The sequence below is a fragment of the Sebastes fasciatus genome, chromosome 15 (genome assembly GCF_043250625.1).
Source record: "Sebastes fasciatus isolate fSebFas1 chromosome 15, fSebFas1.pri, whole genome shotgun sequence".
In the NCBI taxonomy this organism is placed as follows: Eukaryota; Metazoa; Chordata; class Actinopteri; order Perciformes; family Sebastidae; genus Sebastes; species Sebastes fasciatus.
This window is the reverse complement of record NC_133809.1, coordinates 15,172,626-15,194,043: the sequence shown is the minus strand read 5'-3', so window position 1 is coordinate 15,194,043 and position 21,418 is coordinate 15,172,626. Positions and strand designations below refer to the sequence as shown.

At 38.9% G+C, this 21,418-nt stretch overlaps 2 protein-coding genes across 6 annotated transcripts in view; one reads left to right on the top strand and one right to left on the bottom strand.

Moving 5' to 3' along the window:
* Window positions 1-21,418, bottom strand: part of dph6 (diphthamine biosynthesis 6) — a 243,021-nt gene that overhangs the window by 173,835 nt on the left and 47,768 nt on the right. The gene's annotated exons all lie outside the window — the stretch shown is intronic.
* The window catches only part of cdin1 (CDAN1 interacting nuclease 1), a 64,466-nt gene continuing 44,621 nt past the window's right edge, over window positions 1,574-21,418 (top strand). Inside the window, exons 1-5 of one of the 4 annotated variants that reach the window (XM_074661331.1) lie at window positions 1,574-1,688; window positions 3,138-3,272; window positions 15,557-15,602; window positions 17,294-17,358; window positions 18,204-18,264. In XM_074661331.1, coding sequence (XP_074517432.1) covers window positions 3,166-3,272; window positions 15,557-15,602; window positions 17,294-17,358; window positions 18,204-18,264 — 279 coding nt within the window. In that variant the 5' untranslated portion in view covers window positions 1,574-1,688; window positions 3,138-3,165. The remainder of the gene's footprint in view (window positions 1,689-3,137; window positions 3,273-15,556; window positions 15,603-17,293; window positions 17,359-18,203; window positions 18,265-21,418) is intronic. The other 3 variants (XM_074661332.1, XM_074661334.1, XM_074661333.1) reach the window with 3 other exon arrangements.

The window sequence follows — 21,418 nt, the reverse complement described above, 5'->3', positions numbered from 1 at the left end:
TGAATTCAACATTATTCTTGTATGTTTTACAAATCTTTTCCACAGTACATCATCATCCTTGGCCTAATTTACATATTCCTGCCGGGGGCATTTAGAGCTCTACCTTCACTGGTGAGGTGAAAGGTGTTGATGATTCTGGGGACCCACAGCTGGGGATGGCCCACAAAAAATCCTGCAGGATGTAGGAAATAATTAAGGAAAGCCTGGACCCATATTCTCTCAGGGGGGGGCAGAATTCCTGCCTGCAGAATACAATATATACACATTAATGATGTGTCACTGCAGTGGAATTTCACGTTTCCTGTAAAGAAAACGTAAACACTGCATTTAATTGGAAACTAAGCAGTTTTATCAGCAGTTTCAAATGTTGTATTCCGGAGGTGTAACATAATAAAAATGTAATTAATGATGAAAACACTTAACAGGGTCTTTCTGTTAAGATTTGCAATTATTTATAATAACCTGATATTTTCAGGTGGAATTTCATTCATTTATTCATTCTCACTGTGCAATATCATTTTCCAATTATGCAATTTTGTTAATAGTCTGTTTATTGTCAATACTGTATATATTGCTCCTATTTTTATACTTCCTTCTATTTAAATGGTTCATATTTTGTTACACTTTGTTTAGCTATTTTTTACTGTGTTAGCTGATGCATCTTGTTTTTTGCACTATCCTCTTTGCTGCTGTACACTGCAAATTTCCCAACTGCGGGACTAATAAAGGAATATCTTATCTTATCTTATTTCAAATTTAAGAAAGAGACAAGAGCCTAAACTGAAGTTTTATTTTAAGCTCAATGAAAGCCAGGGGAACAAATAGGCTATATCAGACTTTGTTAGTTAATCATTAAATATGTATAGTTTATTTTAAATGCATGTCTAAGCCCTATGTTTTAAGTTGCATTGGACTACAGGCTGCAGTAGCATGATCAAAACAAAAGAGCATGTCTTATTTGGGAGGCAACATCTCTCAAATCACAAACTATTTTGTGTCTTTTGTGTCATTTAGATAGTGCCTTAATGTATGCAAAGCACAGAGCTAATACTGTTGTTAAAACTATGAAATTATTGACACAGAAATTGCTGTATATTGCTGTACATACACATTCAGCTCTCCTTCAATTCAATTCAATTCAATTTGCTTTATTGGCATGACTGTCAGGTGAACAATATTGCCAAAGCGTCAATTCAATAATAATTTTTTTTTTTTAAAAGAACAAAATAAAAACAAAAACATATATACACAATTCATTAAGAAAATTACAATATATATATATATTTAAAAAAGAAAAGTAAGAAAACAATAAAGAAGTAATTAATGTCCTTCTCTGTGCCTCTATTTCTCAGTCTCTCCCTCCATCTCTCTCTCTAAAATACACCTTTCCACATCCATACAGTTTAATCTTTTTTTTTTTTCTCTTTATTCAGTCGGACTTGAGAGCAGTAAACGTTTGAGCACCGCTTATGACGATGCATTTCAAGTACCTGCTTTGTATTTCTTGCATTTCTTTGCAGCAGCTGCAGCTTGTTTTAGCTCCGCCTCCGCGCTGCCAAAAGTAACCAATCACACACCGGTATACTCAGCTCCAGAAACGAACCGACCAATCAACGCGCTGCTCACACACAAGTCACCTCTTCAACTTCCTAGCGGGAAGTGTCCACAAGGCAGCAAGGAATCAAAAGGTAAACAACCATTTTTTACGTGTTATTTACTGCTCTAGAGTCATTTTTAACAACGTGATGCACGCAATAGTCATTCAGTAACACTTTGACTGTGAGAGGAAATGTTTTATTTGGTGATCTCCATGACAACAAAGCTAAAATCAGGGTTAGCGATGCAGGTTACAGCTGTTTTATGACAGCTGTCAGTCACATCCACGTGTGTTTACATCTGCAAAAACCACCACCACTATTATATTGATATAGCATGCATTGCTTCAACATTGTTATTACTTTAGTAGCTGCAAATTGCTGTGTGGCCACTAACATTTATGTATCAAGGGTGTGGTAATAATCTTGATTATATCAGATCAGGTATAAAAGCCAATCAAGAGACAGACATTACACATTAGTATGTAGTACCTATGTGGCATTAGTCTATTCAGAGACAGTGCTATTCTGTGTTGCTTAAAGGCAGATACTACTGAGTTTGAGAATATATTTATATTAAGTGAATATGGCTAAAAATGTGATCTTATTGAACCTGTCAATTAGAGTTGGTACTAGAGCTGTCCTCGACCAAACCAATTCTTAGTCGACTAACACTCATACGATTTTGATTCGATTAGTTGATTTAATCAACAGATCTGTAAAACTGAGTTTCTCCACAAAGAATCATACTTTAAATCTTGTGTTTACCAGAGATGTGCTCATTAGTTTCTTGTAAATAAGTTATATTATAGTTATTCAACATGAAGAAAGCATAAAAAAACGACTAATCGACTAGAGAAATCTTAGTCGATTAAGACCAAAACGACCTCTTAGTCGACTAATCGACTAACACTTCCACACTCTGTCATACATAAACACACACATGTAAGGAAGCTCACACACAATAAATCCAGTGTGTGTAACCACTTACTTTGGAAAGCTACTGGAGTTACCCTGCACTATACTCATTTTTAACAGTCTCTTCTGCACTATATTCACTTTATATCACAGCTGTTACCCTGCACTATACTCATTTTTAACAGTTTTCTTCATCTCCTTGTATTTTTATATCTGGTATATTTTGTTTGTACTTTGCACTACTAACTTTTTTACTGCCTTTTTACTAACGCGTTTTGCACTATGGAACTGTGATGCTGGAAACTTGAATTTCCCTCGGGATCAATAAAGTTACTATCTCTCTATCTATCTCTCTATCTATCTATCTATCTATCTATCTATCTATCTATCTATCTAATCTGCTGTGCATAAGCATATTTCGCCATACTTAGTCGACTAATCGACTAAGAGGAGGCAGCCCTACAAAAACAAATGTATTCTTTTCTCATAATAACTTTTTTATTTAGCACTTCAAAAGATACAAATTGGTTTATAGACCCAAGGAATTAATATAAAGCCAATATATTGCTACAGGGGAGTATCCGTTTAATCAAATCTCTCACTCTGTGTTTTTTGTACAGATAGATATACAGTCAAAAGTCACACTAATCACATGAAGATGAGGCTCTCCCGAGCTGAATATAAAGAGATCGTGAGATGCACTGATCAACTGAGACCCACCCGCCAATGTATGAAGACGCTGAAGGAAAGATTTCCAAAGTAAGTGGTTACACACACTGGATTTATTGTGTGTGAGCTTCCTTTACATGTGCGTATTGTGTGTGTTTATGTATGACAGAGGGTGGAAACCATCAATCTGCAGGACAGATAATAATGCACACAGTGCGCTTTCATAGACTAAGCTACTGGAGTTACCCTGCACTATACTCATTTTTAACAGCTTTCTTCATGTCCTTGTATTTTTTTTATCTGGTATATGTTTTTGTACTTTTGTAACTTTTTTACTGCCTTTTTACTAACATGTTTTGCACTATAGAACTGTGATGCTGGAAACTTGAATTTCCCTCGGGATCAATAAAGTTACTATCTATCTATCTAATCTGCTGTGCATAAGCATATTTCGCCATACTTTGCACATTGTGAATCAATGATTAATGTCCAAAATGCACAAAATATGTGTTTAGATAATAATTTATATACATGAGAGCACAATTCAGTGATGACTTTACCATCTGTCTATCAACTCCCCATAGCAGCATCATTTAATCCTGTGTCTCTTTTTTTTTTTTTTTATCTCCTGTTAGATATTTATAACCCCCATTTAATTCACCACTTATGATCTCTAATTAATTCCACCCAGGTTTCTGTATAGGCTTTTTTCCACCACAGCATTAGCCAGTGTTTTTGCCATGCAGCGCCCTGCGCGTCCAGAAATCGAAGAGAGAGGTTAATGGTTGTGTTTGCCTTTCTCCTTGACACTGAGGGCCCTCACTTTATTGAACGCAACATGTGTAATCCCCCAAGGCCGCCAGGACACCGTGGCTGATCCCGCCGAGGTCACTTGCAAAGTCGTATGTATTTGGAGCTTCCTACTTCCATTGTGCCCTAATCACCAATCTAGAAGAAGGTATCAGGTCCCCAAAGGGGACACAGCAGAGCTTGAGCTCGCCTTTGTTCTCACCGTCAGCATTTTACAGAATATGTCATGCGTATAAAGTTCATCCAATATCCTGTATGTTTAGGCACCGACGCTAGGAGGTCCTACTCGTGTTTATTTTGAGTTTCCTTTCTCCTTTTGGTTTCCTAATCCAAACTGTCTTCAACAAACAGTCCGAATGCCAGTTTTTCAAAAAGTGGTACTGGTGGGTGTAATAATTAAAGGAAAACATTGGGCCGTTTTCATTCCAATAATTCTGCACGATCTCTCTCTCCCGGAGGTGCTGGCTCTTTTGTTTAGTCTTGCTGGTTATTGTTATTATTTCGTTCACCATAACCAATCTTGGGGAGGCCCGTGCTCTTTAAAATCCCTGAGTCTCGTCACCGGGCCTGACAGACAGGCACGGCAGCAGTGTTTTCACAGCCTGCGAAATTATTCTGGTTGTCCAATCAGCTGAGCTGGGCTCTGGAGGGTTAGTGATTGGACTGGCAGGAAATCAGGCTCTTAAGACATAACATATCGACTAGGCCATCCATCATCTCTTAGCATGCGCTCAGGCACGGCAGTCAGCCACCCCCGCCCCACACCCCTCCTGTCCCCTCGGACTGTGTGGGAGCCCTGCCACTGCGTAAATATTGGCCAGGCTGGGGCTGGCAGGAGGAGGGAGGGGGGGTTTGGAGGGGGGTTAAGGGTTTGTTGTGGACAAGGCTGCACTCTATCTCTCTGACTGTAATACTCAGAGAGATAGAAAAGACAGGTATCTGGATATCAAATCATTTCCCATCGCACTGGGTCGATTTCCAAATGATGCAAGCAATGTTGAGTGAACTGTAGATTCATGTGTTGTCCACCAGCGTCATGGTGGAGGCTGTGGTCATTTTTTTGGGGGGTATGTGCCATATTTTTGTTGCAGAGGACCTATTATTTTGTTAAATGCTAATTTTATCATAAAATATTATTTCTTATATTTTTACTTAAATAAAATAAATACTAACATGTGTCCAATCAATATGTGGAAATGTTCGGCAGGAAATGCACGCTGATAGTATTTAGTTTCAATTAGGGGTGGACTATAATTCGGTATTATCCATTATTGACTTTAAGTGAAATCATATTGTGATGATATCACGGTACCGTGTGATCCTTTTATTAAATTTTGCTGACTAAATATTATTTTTTTACCAAGTTGTAATTAAAACGTAACCCTGAAAGGAGTTATTGAAGACAGTGGAACGTATTTATGCATTACGTCATTGTGTTAATAATTTTACTTAAGAAAAAATATTCTTCATACTGAGATAGTCTTTTTTTTAGAGCTGCAATGATTTATCGATTAGTTGTCAACTTTTAAATTAATCACCAACTATTTTGATAATCTATTAATCGGTTTAAGTGATTTTTTAAAGAAAAAAAAGTAAAAATTCTCTGATTCCAGCTTCTTAAATGTGAATATTTTCTGGTTTCTTTACTCCTCTATAACAGTAAACTGAATATCTTTGAGTTGTGGACAAAACAAGACATTTGAGGACGTCATCTTGGGCTTTGGGAAACACTGATTGACATTTTTCACCATTTTATAGACCAAACAACTAATCAATTAATCGAGAAAATAATCATAAAGATTAATCGACAATGAAAATAATAGTTAGTTGCAGCGCTAGTCTTTTTTTTTTTTCAATCAAAACATATTTGAGTTCCAATAATGTAGAACAATATGAATAGCCATTATCCTCAAATCTCTGAATGGTCTATTCAAATCAAAGTCATTTCATAATCATTGCTTTTGATTAGGGACTTAAAGGGAGGAAAATTTTAACTTTGAACAAAACGATTGTTAAAGGCCATTTCAAGGTAATTTCCACGGAAAGTCTGTCAGTCTGTCTGTTGTACTGTGAGTGTGGGTAGTGGGAGGAGAGAGGGAGTGTCCCACAGACAGACAGAGAGAGAGATTGTGATGTGGAGTCCCTCATCTGTAACGGCTGCATAACACAGATGTTGGGAGTCATCTGTCAGCCTGGCCTCTCTTGCCGGGCCCGAGCTGCTCTGGGGGGAAAAGAATTGGACACGGTGCTGTCACTTTTTACCCCCACTCACAATGGAGGGACATGCAAATATCAACCCCCCATTCTTGCCCTCTCTTCGTTGCCCTCCTCTTAGCCAGCCGTGGTGTCCTGCCTAGTATCTGGACCGCGGCTAGGCGGCGAGGGGGGGTCGGGAGGGCTCATCGCAGGTCGGCGCGGGGAAAAATGTGACATCAGTCCCATCAGGTCCTTCTCTTGCCACGTATTAGAATTGGAAATGATGGGCTGCTCTCTGAGGCCTTGCCTGGCTTCCCTTGGGTCTAGAGGGGGACCCCAGTCTTTCCACCCTTTGTCCCCAGAGAGAGTCTGTGTAAGGAGGGCGAGAAAAAGAGGGAGGGAATGTGAGAGTCCTCTGTGTCCTTCTGTGCTGTATTATGAATGAATTTGGATGTAATGATTACCCCCCCCCCCCCCTCTTTAAAATGCCATTCAGCTCACTCCTCATATGGCTTTCACAGCCATGGAAGTAGGAGGGTGTGCAGATGCCTCTGTTTTGGAAAAAGCTTAAAAAGTAAAGTGTGAAGCATCCCTCCCCTCTAAACACAGCCTCTCTCTCTCTCTTTTACTCACTCACTCTCACACACACACACACACACACACACACACACATACATACACACAGCTCCCTGGTGAGGAGTCCCTGAACGTTTTTCGAATCGGGCCCTAATGTGCCGTTTTCATCAGCACTGAGGCGGGCTGCAATATGGTGCCGGGGCTCGCTCTGGGAATATGAATGTTGATTAAGCATGCGTTCAGCCTTTTGAAATTCTGAAGAAGTGTCAGAATAATGGATGTTGAGCAAATGTCAAGCATTTGTTAATTTCTCTGTTATTTGGGGTTTATCTAGCATGATCTTTGGAAGGAAAGCGTGGGACAGGGTTGTTGTGGCATGTGCCATTGATATGGTGATTTCTTGGCTACAGACACTTTGTTTTTGATGGTAATATCCAGGCTCAGGACGAAGCTTAGGGACTTGCTCATTGATTATTTATTGTGGCTGTTTTTTTTTTGTTTTTTTTTACATGCCGGTTAAAGCTGAGGATTTGATAACAGGCACGATGCATTAAAGTGGCAAGCTTTATACATTTAGTTGAACTTCGTAGCTCAAGAACTCAAAAGACTTGACAGATTATTTTTTGTTGACTCTTCAGCAAAATCCATGCATTTTTAAAAATCCCTTTTTATTATTTCTTTTTATCAGTCTTTTTTTTTTTTTACAGTGTCGGGCAGAGCTTTGGGAATCCATTATTTAGTTAGTTTTTGTTAAATGTTTATCTTTTTAGGACTCCCACTTTTACAGTTGTGTATGCCAAAGATGCTCCAATCACTTGTCAGTATCAGAAGATTAGGAATCTTGTTATATAACTTAATTATAGGGCTGCTTGATTGAAGCAAAAATCATAATCATGATTATTTTGGTCAATATTGACATCGCAATTATCTAACACAATTACTAGTTGACTGTTGAAACATCATGCATTCATAAAGAACATTATGTAGCCTACATTTTAAATTAAATGCATCAATCCGGTGCACTCTGAGAGCAAAGTTAAGAGGCTAGCTCTATAAAGAACTCTGTTCTCCAGTAAACAATTTAATTATAAACACATTGGTTGTATAAATATGAAGAGTGGTGATGACACGGCAAAAAAAGTCACACCCACAAAGCATGGTAAACAAGTTTGGGGTCCGTGGTTCAAGACGGCGAAAGCGCGCTGCTGTAAAGGAAAAGGGTGCGCTGGATTTATAACACAAAACAAGAAGAAAAACATAATCACTTTTATCACGATTATCTTGTTTTCACAATCGTTGGAAGGCAAAATTGAATTGGAATTGAAATTTGATTAATTGCAGAAACTTATAAACTGGTGCTAAATGTCCCAATTGGAGTGTTTCGACTTTTAACTGTGATTTCCACTATTGTCTCTGTGGAATCAACTGAGTTGCTCTGTTGTAGCTCTTGTGAAGGTAGACTTTTTTTTGTAGCCTGGAAGTGGCAATGACATTACCCAGAGACTGATCTAGTGCAGAGCCTGTGGGGGCAGCCCCGACGGCCTCCGGTGCACGGCCTCACACTTCTGGTCGCCCACATATTGAACGAAACGCAAACTGGCAGTTGGGGGCTTAGGGGTACAACCCTTGAAGGCTGAGAGGCTGGCAAACTAATTCCACAGCTTTATGTGGTTAGATGAGCATTGGAAGGGGTGAAGGGATGAATGAAGTGTAGGCAGAGAGGAGAGATGTGGAAAGAAGAGAAGCTGTGCTGAGTTTACAACTTCATGTCAGGCTAAGGAGTTCATGAATAATAGATGCAATCAATTACTTGATTAGGAAGCACAGGAATGACTACTTCCTCTTCATATCTTAGGGACGTTGTGCAAGCACGCTCTATAGATTGTCGAGCCTTTTCGGCTCATTGGGCTAAAACCACTGAGGTAAGCAGCCTGTTGTTTAAGTAAGCGATTATAAGGGACATTATCTTGAAGGATGAAAACTGTTGTTATTGGATTGCTGGACAAAATAAGATGTTCATATAGAGTGCTGCAGCGATGACGTATTTTTGTAGGCCAACCAGGAAGTTAGCATGGCACTGGTTCCCTCGACAAAAAGCCAATTTTTCCATTGGATTTTGGATTATTACGGAAAATAAACGCTGTGGCAAACACACGTTTATGATACTTACATGTTTTGTTCAGCAGGATAATCTAATATAATCAACAAATGAAGACCACTTGTGATTTTTGAAGCATAAATACAATCGGCAGAAGTAAAAAGCAAACGGTAGGCTATAAACGAACTACACCACAGTCGCATGACCACTGCTAAGCTAAAGGCGGACTAGTGTTTGGCGTGATAACGTTTTGTAGTCTCATTTAGCCACTTCTTGGTAACGGCCTTTTTTAAGACACGTAAAATCTTAAAAATTCACGAGTGAGATATTTACTGACGTATTTTATATCATAGAACAAAACATTAAAATCTTTTATTACACAGCTTTGTTGAATACGGCGTTCTACGGTCTGACGTCGGACTGTTTTTGTGTCAAATTATTGATTTTTTTAGCAGTGTATTAAGCGGGATAATGTACAGCTAGCAGGTCGTTGTTGCTGTCGGGGTTTATTTCACAATAATGACCGGCTCGCTGTACATTATCCCTTACTTCAGCTTGTGTTAACCAGAGACTTTATTTCAGGCATCTAACCAAAAACCCATTCAAAAAAACCCAGTGGCTTTGAGACAAGGGAAGCAGAAGTGCAGAAATGCTAACTCATTCCTGCAGCTTTCTATTAGTAGAGGCATAGTATTGACACAGGAATATGAACTATAGTGAATAAGACCATTATATTGTGCGTATTGTACTTGCCGTTAGCATCAGTGTCGTCCCTCAACCCCCAAAGCCTAACACAAACAGAGGGAAACCTACAGCATAGAGCAGCACAGTTCAGCTGGGCAGCTATGGTAGAGTCTCTCTTGCCCCAGGTTCTCTTTGCATACTGGGATCAATTGCAAAAAGAAGAATGAAACAAATTGCCCAGAATGGTACAAGTTCCCCAGCCACGCTTGGGGGAAGTAGGCAATTGGTCAGTATAATGCGTTTCTTTGCCAGACCAGTGGACGCTTGCCACTCGACAGATAACACAGGCCTCATTTTCAATTTCCACGAGAATCTGCAGAAGCAGCGATGACAATAATTACACTACAACAATGGCGACGCGCCATAATAGTTATAACGTGTTTTGTCACACACAGAGTCGTGACGATCCCTAGCTTTCAGGAGGAATCACAATTAGGGTGGTGATCGTTGGATATTTCCCACCATTATATAACAGTTCTGACATGTCGGGGCACCTCAGCAGACAGAAATTTTAAAGATTGTAATAAAGTGCAAGAGGGCTGAGTAGGGGTCATATTGTTCGTCTATTAGGACAACTGTAGGCAGTGAGATTCCCTGTTGGGCTTCTGCTAAAGCCATTTCTGTCCACAGTCCCCCGCAGGCTTGTAGGACTGTATGGCCTTCCACAGAGAGAGTTGGAAGGGGGGCCCATTATCAGTAAATGTAGAGGAATGTACTCTGAGGCGTCAGTTATGGAAAAAAGCTTGAAAATATAGTAAAACGGTTGATTTCTCATACTTCACATGCAACTAGGGTTGCAACTAATGATTATTTTCATTGTTGATTAATCAGTCAATTATTTTCTTCATTAATAGATTAGTTGTTTGATCTATAAAATGTCAGAAAATGGTGAAAAATGGCAATCAGTGTTTCTCAAAGCCCAAGATGACGTCCTTAAATGTCTTGTTTTGTCCAAAACTCAAAGATATCCAGTTTAATGTCATAGAGGAGTAAAGAAACCAGAAAATATTCTCATTTAAGAAGCTGGAATCAGAGAATTTTTACCTTTTTTTCTTCTTAAAAAATGACTCAAACAGATTAATCAATTATCAAGATAGTTGCTGATTAATTTAATAGTCGAAAACTAACCCATTAATCGTTGCAGCTCTACACTACAGTCCATACTATACATGACTGTTGTTGCATCGACTGTAATAGGAAGAAGGCTTTACAGTTGTTTTGCAGGGAAAAAAGTTAAACTAATTTGAACTGTAAACACGTGTGCTCATTGTGCAAGTATTTGTTTGACGCTGCATGACACACTGCGATTTGTGTTTGTTTCTATCTCTTGTCAAAATACATCACATTTATACATTAACGCGTAAAGATTTTTTCTTTTTTTTTTGGTACACATTTGTTTTGCCGCTGATGACGGTAGGCTTAGCTGAGAAACAGATGTTAGCATTTTGCCTATCAGCATGTGTAATTAGCAGCATTTGCATATCCATGTGTTTAACCCACATTCAGCTGTTTTTTTACTTTATAAAATATTGATCTATAGGAAAGTAAATATATTATTGTCAGCAATCTTGCTTGAATGAAATGATATATATGATATATAACCCCTAATTATGCTGGGGGAAGCATTAGCTAATAATTAAAGTGATAAAGGTGTGGATAACAATAGAAGCAGGTATTAAAACTGAGCAATATTTCCATACACTTCATAAGAGTGAATCATTTCATCCATGTCATTCCCTTTTTTTTCAAAATAGCTTCATCGCCATTAGTAAAAATATGTGCTACGCCTTAATTAGCCAGCTCCATGCCCTGAAGAGTCGCACCATGCAACACTCGCTGCATGCAGATCCACCAAATGCTAAGTACTGTCGCAGCATATGATACCAATGCCATTAGCCAGGTGGCTTTCATTACCTAAATTACAGCTATTGTTTATAATTAATTATTTGTAAATAGGAAGATTCTGAATATAATTGATAGCTTGAATTTCCCCCATCTCCTATTAATTAGGTTGATGGGAATTTTCTAGGCCCTGTATGCTTATAAGACGCTGATACACTCTGAATGCACGAGGACATAAGGCAATTCAACACTCAAACATGGATTTATCAGATTCATAACCAGTGGATAGCCTAACTTAATAGAGCCTAAAGCACTGACCAGACAGGCATACCAGCTCAGTGACAAAGTGAAAGTCCCTAATTGTTTTTAATTTAATCTGCTGCTTTACTATTTTGGGTGCCAGTGCATATTAATGCTCTGTCTTGTGTTGTAAGGAAGGGTAATTAGGTTGAGAGTGAATGATTCCCTAACCACTCTTCTGTCTCCCAACCTTCTGTTTCCCCATGTTCTAAATTATATCCAAGAGGGAGGGAGATTTTTAGTTTTTTTTCTTCTCACATAAAGGTCAATGTAAAGATGCGCTGCAGCGTCTCAGACTCTTTCTGAAATTTACTTTCTGATATGTTCATTGTTTGCTTTAATACATGTTAGTTAGGGCTGCAACTATTATTTTCATTGTCGATTAATCGATTAGTTGTTTGGTCTATAAAATGTCAGGAAATGGTGGAGAAAAAAATCGATCAGTGTTTCCCAAAGCCCAAGATGACGTCCTCAAATATCTTGTCTTGTCCACAAATCAAAGATATTCAGTTTACTGTCATAAAGGAGTAAAGAAACCAGAAAATATTCATATTTAATAAGCTGGGATCAGAGAATTTCAACTTTTTTTTTCTTAAAAAATTACTCAAAATGATTAATCGATTATCAAAATAGTTGCCGATTAATTTAACAGTTAACTATATAACTAATTGATTAATTGTTGCAGCTCTGTCAGTCATTTAACACTGATTTGAAACCAAACTGTCAAACATCTCTCTAATTCATGATATACAATGAAGTCGGTTAAGTGAGTAAGACAGAGATTGATGAACTCCGTTGTTTAGACCAGAGGTTCTCAATCTTTTTTCAGCCAAGGAAACCCGTACACGATAGAGAATATACTGGGGACCCCCTCATGTATGTCCCGTGAAATAATATGACGTAGCCCATTTTTCACACTTCTATAGTCTTAGTTATGTGAAAGAACAATACAAGAGAAATGTATTAGAAAGATATTAAGACACTTATTAAACATATTTGCAGATTCTCAGTAAGAGATACAGATTTGTTAGATTAGAACGTAGTCTATGAACTATTATAGATTTAAACATTAAAAGATGAATTTAACCCTGAAGCCTTTTGTATAAAACAAATAAAATTAAAAATATATCATGATAATTTAAATGAATTAATATGAAAACTTAAAACTTTTTCACTCTTTAGACATCTTACAGATGCATTAAAAAACGTAGCCTTGTCTCTCTATGTGCAGATACTTTTAGAGTTCAGGTTCTGTCATAGCCAGGAGGTTGTTTTAGGATTAATTCTGATACAAAACTTTCTCTCATCTAACAATTATTTTAAATACATGATATTCATATAAAAGTCTTGTTACCCTGTTCTCTTCTTTCTACTTTATCTTAATGACATATCATGGCATTGCAAAGTGTTTTAAACAGAACCTAATCCTTCTGCTGTGCTCATCATATTCAAAAATCTGAATAAAATGCTGCCTATTAGCTTTGTTTAAATTAATTAAGAATTAATTAAGAGAGAAATTAATCTGTTTTTTGGAATAGTTATGGAAGAGTTTTCTTGCATTAGTTTATTTATTTTTACAGCTCCTGAGGTAGCTGGTGCTATATTACAGCTACTGTGCAGCAGGCAGATCAGATTCCCATTGTAAGTCTGCACTTAGCTCCATATTTTAGCATGAAGTGAGCCTACTGTGCCCAGGAGAGCACAGATTGGATATACATTAATGTAAAGTCTGCTATAACTTACTATTAATGTCTGTTAAATGGAGAAAAGGGGTATTATACAATATGAGCGCAGTGTAAAACTTGACTATAAAACGCAGACACTCTTGGTTTGGATCCAGGTGTCTGCCCTCGACTCTTTACACTGCTCTCATTATTTTTTATCATTTTCAAATCTTCCTAATATATTTCGGTACTCAAGTTATTTTCAGCCTCTGTGATGCTTTTGTCCAGTTTTGATGTTGGCACAAAAAACTGATTGAGGTGAGAAAGAAAAAACAAAAGTCCCCAAAGTTCTTAGTGTTTTTGAAACAGATATGTTTTCCCAGATATTTGGAGCCGTTTACGTCCCTTTAAAGTTAACAGGGTATAGATTTAGCAATTAGGCAGTAATCATGCTCATTATAGAGAGTAATCCATTTAAAACCTAACAGATGTCTGTTCCAACAGGGGGATCGTGATGGTCCCACGCCAACAATAAGGCTGTAATGTTGTTGAAATGCTCAGGTGCAAGGTTGAAGTGTGGAAGAATTTCTTTTTTTTCCTCCCTTAAGTGTCCACATGTTGACAGTTGACCACTTAATGGCCCCACTTAATTGCAGTGGCCCCTTCGTCCCAAAGCATCATTGTAAATTAATGCTGAGGTTAGCAGTGTTTCCCCTCCTCTTCTCCTTCACTTCAAACATTTGGTTCATTCACTATTGTGACTGTAACTTTTGTGGTTGACGAGACTCATCGTCTGTGTGTGATGGGATCGAGCCCCGGGGAGTTTGAGTAGTTGAGAATTAGCTGTTCTCCAGCCAGAGCAGTAAAACTCTTTTAAAAGTGGCATCTGGAGAACCCAATATGACGTCTTTGGTGGGGTGAGTCATTATAAACCGCTAAACTATTCCAATTCTATTAAGATATGGTCACAGACTGAGACTCCAGACAGAAATCAATGCTTGAGATTCCTTTGGCTTTGTTTACATGTCACATGGTTATTTCATGGTTTTATAGTGATTGATGTCCATGCGGACTCCATTTCAATGCGGATTGAAAGCTTCTCGTCGGTATTTACATACCATTCTCAGGTGACTTGTAAGCAAAAGTCCATTAAATTTAACAATCAGGTGTACCGAGAGCTGTATACGGAGACTAAACCACAGGAGACCGTCGCAGAGCAGTTTGCATGTGTGCATGTGTGCATCCGTGTGTTTTTTTCATTGATATGCAGGGTGGAGGTATGCATCATCCAATTAGAATAATATCTGTCACCCGCTTAAAATATCTTCAACCCAAAGGATGCTGTTTGGGGGGGTTGGGGAGGAGTATGTGAGTCCCCGTTGGAGCTGCCTGTCTTCCAGGTCTGCCTCTCTGCCAGGTGTTTGACATTGACTAGAGTTGGAGATGAATGTAACTTATGGCAACCCGTGGAATTGACCGACTCCTGGGAGTCCGAGCTTCCTGCAGTGAAAGTTTCCATTTTCAAAGCCCATCAGTTGCAGTGGGAGCGCTCCAGAACGGCCCATATGCCAGCTCTTGACAGTGAAGCAGGAAAACTTTCTCCTATCTGTACATTGCTACCACTCGCGCAAACAAACACACACTCTTGACAGTGGTCAACCCCTTTTGAAAAGACACATCCACCAAACCAGGGAGTGCAATCGTCAGTGTTTTTCTCTCTTTGAATCGTATCAATTATTTGCATGAATGTCACTAATTTCTCTCCAATTTTGTCCCGTTAAGTTCAGTTATGAGTGTTCTTTACAACAGCGGAAACTGCACTTCAATTAACAACAATTTCAGCCCTCTTACTGGAGAGAAAGGGGATGGAGGAAGATGGTATGTGTGAATGAGTGAAAAGGAAGCAGGGTATATTTTTCTCATCTCTCATATACACACTCAACCTCCCCCTTTCTCCCACCCCCACGTCATCGTGGCAGGAATCCTTTGTCAGAGGTGTTCATCTGGAACAACTTTGCCACACTTGTTTTCATGTTCTTTTAGATTACAGGGCAGCTGGCCCCGGCTTTGAAGCTCCCCCTCTCCCTTTGTCTCTGTGCAATGCACTCTGGTAATTAACTTTGTCCTTCTTTTATTTGTTCCAGTCACTCGCAGTCCACTCTTCTGAGCATCTTCTCCCTGGAGTACCAGGTTAGAAGTTTTCTTCCTTTGTGAGCCCTGACAGGTGCCTAATTGAATGATGAATGTCCCTTTATTTCTTTGTAATTGAACTGCCAGCTCTCTGATTGGTTTGGAGGATGCCCCCCCCCCCCCTCACCATACCCCCGTTTATTTCAGCCCCCACCCTCCTCTTCCTCACGTTCACGTTGAGGGCCCTTGCCTGCCTGAGCCTCGGTGGATGTCTGCCAAGCCTTCCCATCCATCTGTCTAATAACATCTAGCCCCTGCTTATTTGGTGGACCTGTAATAAATTATGCTAAACCATTATTATTCTGACAATAATAATTTCCCCGTGTAGTGCGGCTGCGTGTGCTAAATGTTTGCTGACTCGCACTGTCACTGCTGCTTTCCACGGCTGACAGCGGATGATGATAAATGGCCGCTGCCGCCAGTGGCAGAAGGCAGCACAGGCAGAAAATGGAGTCATTTATCATCCCCCTGACAGGTGTCAGTCACACTGCCCGTCTCGGCGGAATTACATTTTCTGTGTGTAGTAGTTTTTAAATAAGTTGTTTTTTAACCAGTGCTCTTCCTCTTTTATCCCCTGTCCTCCTCCTTCTTTTCGCCGAAGATGGCAATTGAATTGCATGGAAATGTCAGGGTGTGGGATGTGGAATAGGGTCATTGTTTGATCGAAAAAGGGGAAATGAATACAAGGTTTGAGTGAGGGGGATGGGGGTTTGAACAAGGTTGCCTTGGCACACTTTGACCCCCCGGCAAACTTATTGAAATTAAATTACTGTGACCCAAGATCTCTTGCGCTTGTTCATATACAATAGAGCATGTAAGAGGAGCCGAGGCTGAACAAGTCTGCGTTTTATTTATTCAGCCGGGCTGGAAAAATGTAAAGCTTTTTCCTCTAATGGAAATCATGGAAATGTATGGAAATAAACTACCTTTGTTATTATATTATTATTATTAGAGCTTTGATTAATCGATTAGTTGTCAAATATTAAATAGGGATGCGCTGATACTGGATCGGATATCGGGCCAAATAGCTGGATGCTGATCTATTCAATTCAATTTTATGTTTCTATACTATACTGTATACATTATATACTGGAATTTTAATTCCTGTTTATGTTTTCACCAATTTGTTGCTGCATTAAAAAGGTTTACACTTGAATTATAATTCTATTTTAATAAATAATTCAATAAATGTATATCTTACAGCATACAGTTTATTAATTAAACACTGATATTGGATTGATACTCGTATTGGCCAATACTTGAAGCTCAGGTATCGCTATCGGGACTGAAAAAGTCGGATCGGTGCATCCCTACTATTAAATTAATCGCCAACTACTATTTTGATAATCAATTAATTGGTTTGAGTAATCTTTTAATAAAAGAAAGTCAAAATTCTCTGATTCCAGCTTCTTAAATGTGAATATTTTCTGGTTTCTTTACTCCTCTATAACAGTAAACTGAATATCTTTGAGTTGTGAACAAATCAAGACATTTGAGGACGTCATCTTGGGCTTTGGGAAACACTGATCGACTTTTTTTCACAATTTTCTGACATTTTATTGACCAAACAACTAATCGATTAATCGGGAAAATAATAGACAGATTAATCGATAATGAAAATAAATATTGGTTGCAGCCCTAATCATTATTATTATGACGTTATTGTTACATCGGTGTTCTCTTTGTGACAGAAACGAACCAAAAGAACATTCTCAAGACACCATGCGCCAGATGTTATCGAAAGCCACTACCAAAGGTACTGTATTACTTTGTATTGTATTACTTTATCATGCTTATTTCACTCTCTTTATCTTCCTCTCATCTCTATCACTATTTTTCTCTTTCACTTCTTCTTTTATCTGTCTCCCACTCCTGTGTGCTCTCTTTGTCTTCCCCCGTTCTGTGACTGAGGCAGGGACTCGCCAAAGTCAGAGAGTAGGTGGGCCACCATGACAGATATAATCTCCCCCAAACAAATCACCACCCTCAGGATTCATTCCAGACCTCCACTTGCACCTGCTAAGCCAAAGCTCTGTTCTCCATGTCAAATTGAAAGCAGCAAAAATAAATAAATAACCAGCCATTGGACATTTGCCTTACACGGGCTTATGATGGGATGATTATCTGTAATTCAATGAATACGGATAAATTAAAAGAAAAAAAAGAAAGAAAAGCAGGCTGTAGGGGGGGGAAACCTCTTTGCATATTGCAATTAGCCTTTATCGAGCATATTAGGCCATTGTTCTGGGGAAAACAAGGCTGGATAATGCACTTCTAATCCACTTACAACAACAAACCTCAGAGATGATCTGGGGAAGATCAGAGGGGAGCTGCCGTTTGAGCTGGCGGGGGAAAAAAGGCATTTGGGCGGCAGGGGTTAACTAACTATCACTATCATCTGGCTTCAAGGAAATTTGAAGCCCTTCAAGCAGTGCTGTTTAACCGCACCGAGCCTGCCATATGCCACCTAGGGCAAAGTCATCAGGGACATTAGCATGTCTTGGCTAGCCTGGTCTACTCCCCTCTACCCTTCTGTCTGCCTTTGTGGGCCATGTTTTTTTTTTTCTTCACTGCTGTTGTTTGTTCTTTGTTATAATGAAGGTATCTGAGTGAAGCCAAGGCACATCCCACTGCTCCCGTCCTGCTGGAGTTGGCCAATGAGGTAATGGCATAACCTTTAGTTTTTTTTCTTATCTTTGAAAAAAAAAAAAAAAAAAATCCTCAATTGGTGCCTGCTTTAGATAAATAGATAAATGGATAAATAGAAATTGGCTGCAGTTTTTGATTTTCTCCCTTGTCTGTTAGTCATTATCAAAATTGGTAAATTGGTCCGCTCCATTATCAATTATTTAATGTAATTAGCTCTCACCTCCATTAAGCAGATGTGAAAATACTTTTTGTGTTTTATTATGTCATTTTCCAAATTGCACTTCAGGCAGGAGTTGCCGCAAACTGCGGACAGGTGAGGGCCGGGTCATTGGTTCATTCTTCTCTTCATCACTTGTTTACTTAAGGAGGTCAGCGTAGGATTTGTAGTCTGGTTGATGGTATTCATACATATGTGAGCTTGGTACGAAACTCAAATACAGGGTAGTGGCTGTTTGTGTGCTTGTTATGAAATAGCATCATGCTTTAAGCACTTAAATTATTCACATGACCAAGTTTCTGCATTTCACATTAGTGAAAAGTGGCCACTAGTGTTTCGTTACTAGTCAGTAAACTATCATTTCCATTACCAACAGTTCCTGCTCTGTGATCAAAAAGCAGCTAATGTGGCTGAATTACTATATAATAATTAATTATTATATATTTTTAAAAATTATGTTTTAGATTATTTGGGCTATTTTTTGAAGCCAGATACTGAATTTTCGTTCACTTATTTATTAATCTTTTTGTCATTTGATCATATTGCTAGTCTCGCCATTTCCTCCTACTTCCATCGTTAGAATATGCTGTGTAACCTTTTAAAACATTTAAATGCACATTCAAATTTTTATTGATGCTTACACCCGGCAACGAGATTTGAGGGTTTCTTAATCTAAAATCAGAGTAGTTCACATGCATCAGTGGCACCTCAAAGCTAACTGCCATTATTCATTCTCCATTTAATTGACACATGAGTTTTTTTTTTTTCCTCCAAAGGATTAAATTCAGCTCAGAGATAACTGTCTATGAACCATTTAACTGTCATTTTAATATGCTACTTAACATTTAAACCAAGCACTCATGGTCTCCCAGACCGCTAATTGATGTAGTTTCATCCCTTTATGAGACAATATATCTCCAACAGAGGGAAATGATTAACAATGATGAAAACTATTCATGGAATTTTTTTTTTTTCTCCCTCAGAAGTCTCCCATGAACGTGGGTTTTAAACTCCATTTGCTGTTTTTTTTTTGCATGCTTTATATGGAGCTTTATGTAAAGGTTACTTAAACATGCAGGGTTTAGAACAGGTGCAGTTATGCTGTATTGTATGTGACACCCATTAGCTTTGGGGGCTAATAAAACGGGAGTTTTACTGAACAATAATTGTTTTCTGCAGGAATTCAAGGCTCTGTGAATCTTAGTCACATGTTAAACTCATGAAGTGCCGCGGTCTGACTCGAGAACGTAGATGGACTCATGATTAATATGAAAATTAGGGAGATGCAAGTACCTGAACTAATCAGGTGGTCCTTATTCAGGCTGGGCCAGCGTTGGTAATGTTGCCATTTTTCATGTGTCAGCCGTGATGCAGGTTACCAGGAATCTGATGCTCTCTCGTTATCCAAAAGGTGTGAATGGAGAGCAGGCCAATAAGCACAAAGAGGGAAAGGATTAGAGAGAAGAAAGGGAGCTACAGCGAGCTACAAATACTAAGTTTAAAACGCTATCAGAGGTCTTAATGAAGTTATAAACTCTGCTCTCACCCCTTAATTATTATAGACATGTTTGGCCTTTTTTAGAAGCTGCCTTCTTAGTGCAATATTATGGAGATGTTAACAAATACTACTGCGGGTTAGAAGATATTGTTAAGACAGAAGCCTCTCTGCTCCCAGCGTTACCAGGAAGCATCAGAGAGAAGATGAAACGCACCATTCTCACTACAGGCTGAGGGCAAATTCACTTTTGGTCCCCAATTATGCTAACAAGAGAAAAAAAAATATCTTTTAGCTGCGAGAACGTTGTGTTTCATAACGAGCCGGCTAGGAATGGCTTGTCTTCAAGCAATGTTTTAATTTCCTCCTTACAGTATACTGAGGAGGCTGTGAAATTTAGCAGTGAATGACTTAATGTGTCTTATTGTTTTGCAGTCAAAATGCTTTTGAAAATAAATTTGCTTCAGACGCTTGGGTTACCTTTTTTTTTTTAAAGCTGCTTCTGAACATTTGGGACCTTTATTGAACTTAATAATAACATCAATAATAGCTGTTGGTTTTTCATTACATTCTAACACTTCTAACACTAATGTGTGGGAAAGCATTATGCTTATACAAATGTGGTCAGATAAGTAAGGGTGGGGGAAAAAAATGAATACAGTATATTATCGCGATATTTTGCGTGGCAATACAGTATCGATACGCAAAAGTCAAGTATCGACCTTTGACCCGGCCACTATTCTGTCTTTCAGAGGTTCAGTCGTAAAGTTAGAGTGAACATATTGGTATCATATGAAAGTAGAAAACCTAAGGAATTGATGGTACCAACCATCTCGTGTTAGAATGCTAAATAACGCTCCAAAGTTGCGTTTGAAAAACAGGCATGGCCATTTTCAAAGGGGTCCCTCTGACCCTCTGATGAGAATGAAAACTCCGAGATGAACAGAGTGAAAACTGTATCTGATTCCAACCCCTATCAGATAGACACCTTCGGTATCAGTCGTTAGTGCTCCCTTACCTGCCAGGGCATCTCTCTGCACTCAAACCAAAAAACATTGCACACCTCTCAAGGTGTCTTTGTGTTCAAAGAGCGCTGCAGCCATAGGTTCTATCCTTCCTATTAAGGGGCTGCATTCCCACAGTCCCTGCGGTGCGTCCTGTTTGTTCCTGAAGTTTTGCCTTGGTGATCATCCCATGATTAAAGCTCTCCATTGCCTCTTGCTCGGGCGCAGTGCGTGATGCTTTTTCCATTCGAGATGAGAGACTATACGCTTGTCCGTTTGACAGAGGCGAAGGCAATTCAGCTGGGTAGCTTTAGCTGTGTAATTGGCGAACTCTTGTTCCTGTGGGAAAGGTTACTGCAGTGCAACGCTTTCAAAGACCAATTTGCACAGGGATTGTCGAAAGTTAGGTCAAGGTTTGGAAACGCAATAATATCATTTAGAGCCATTACAA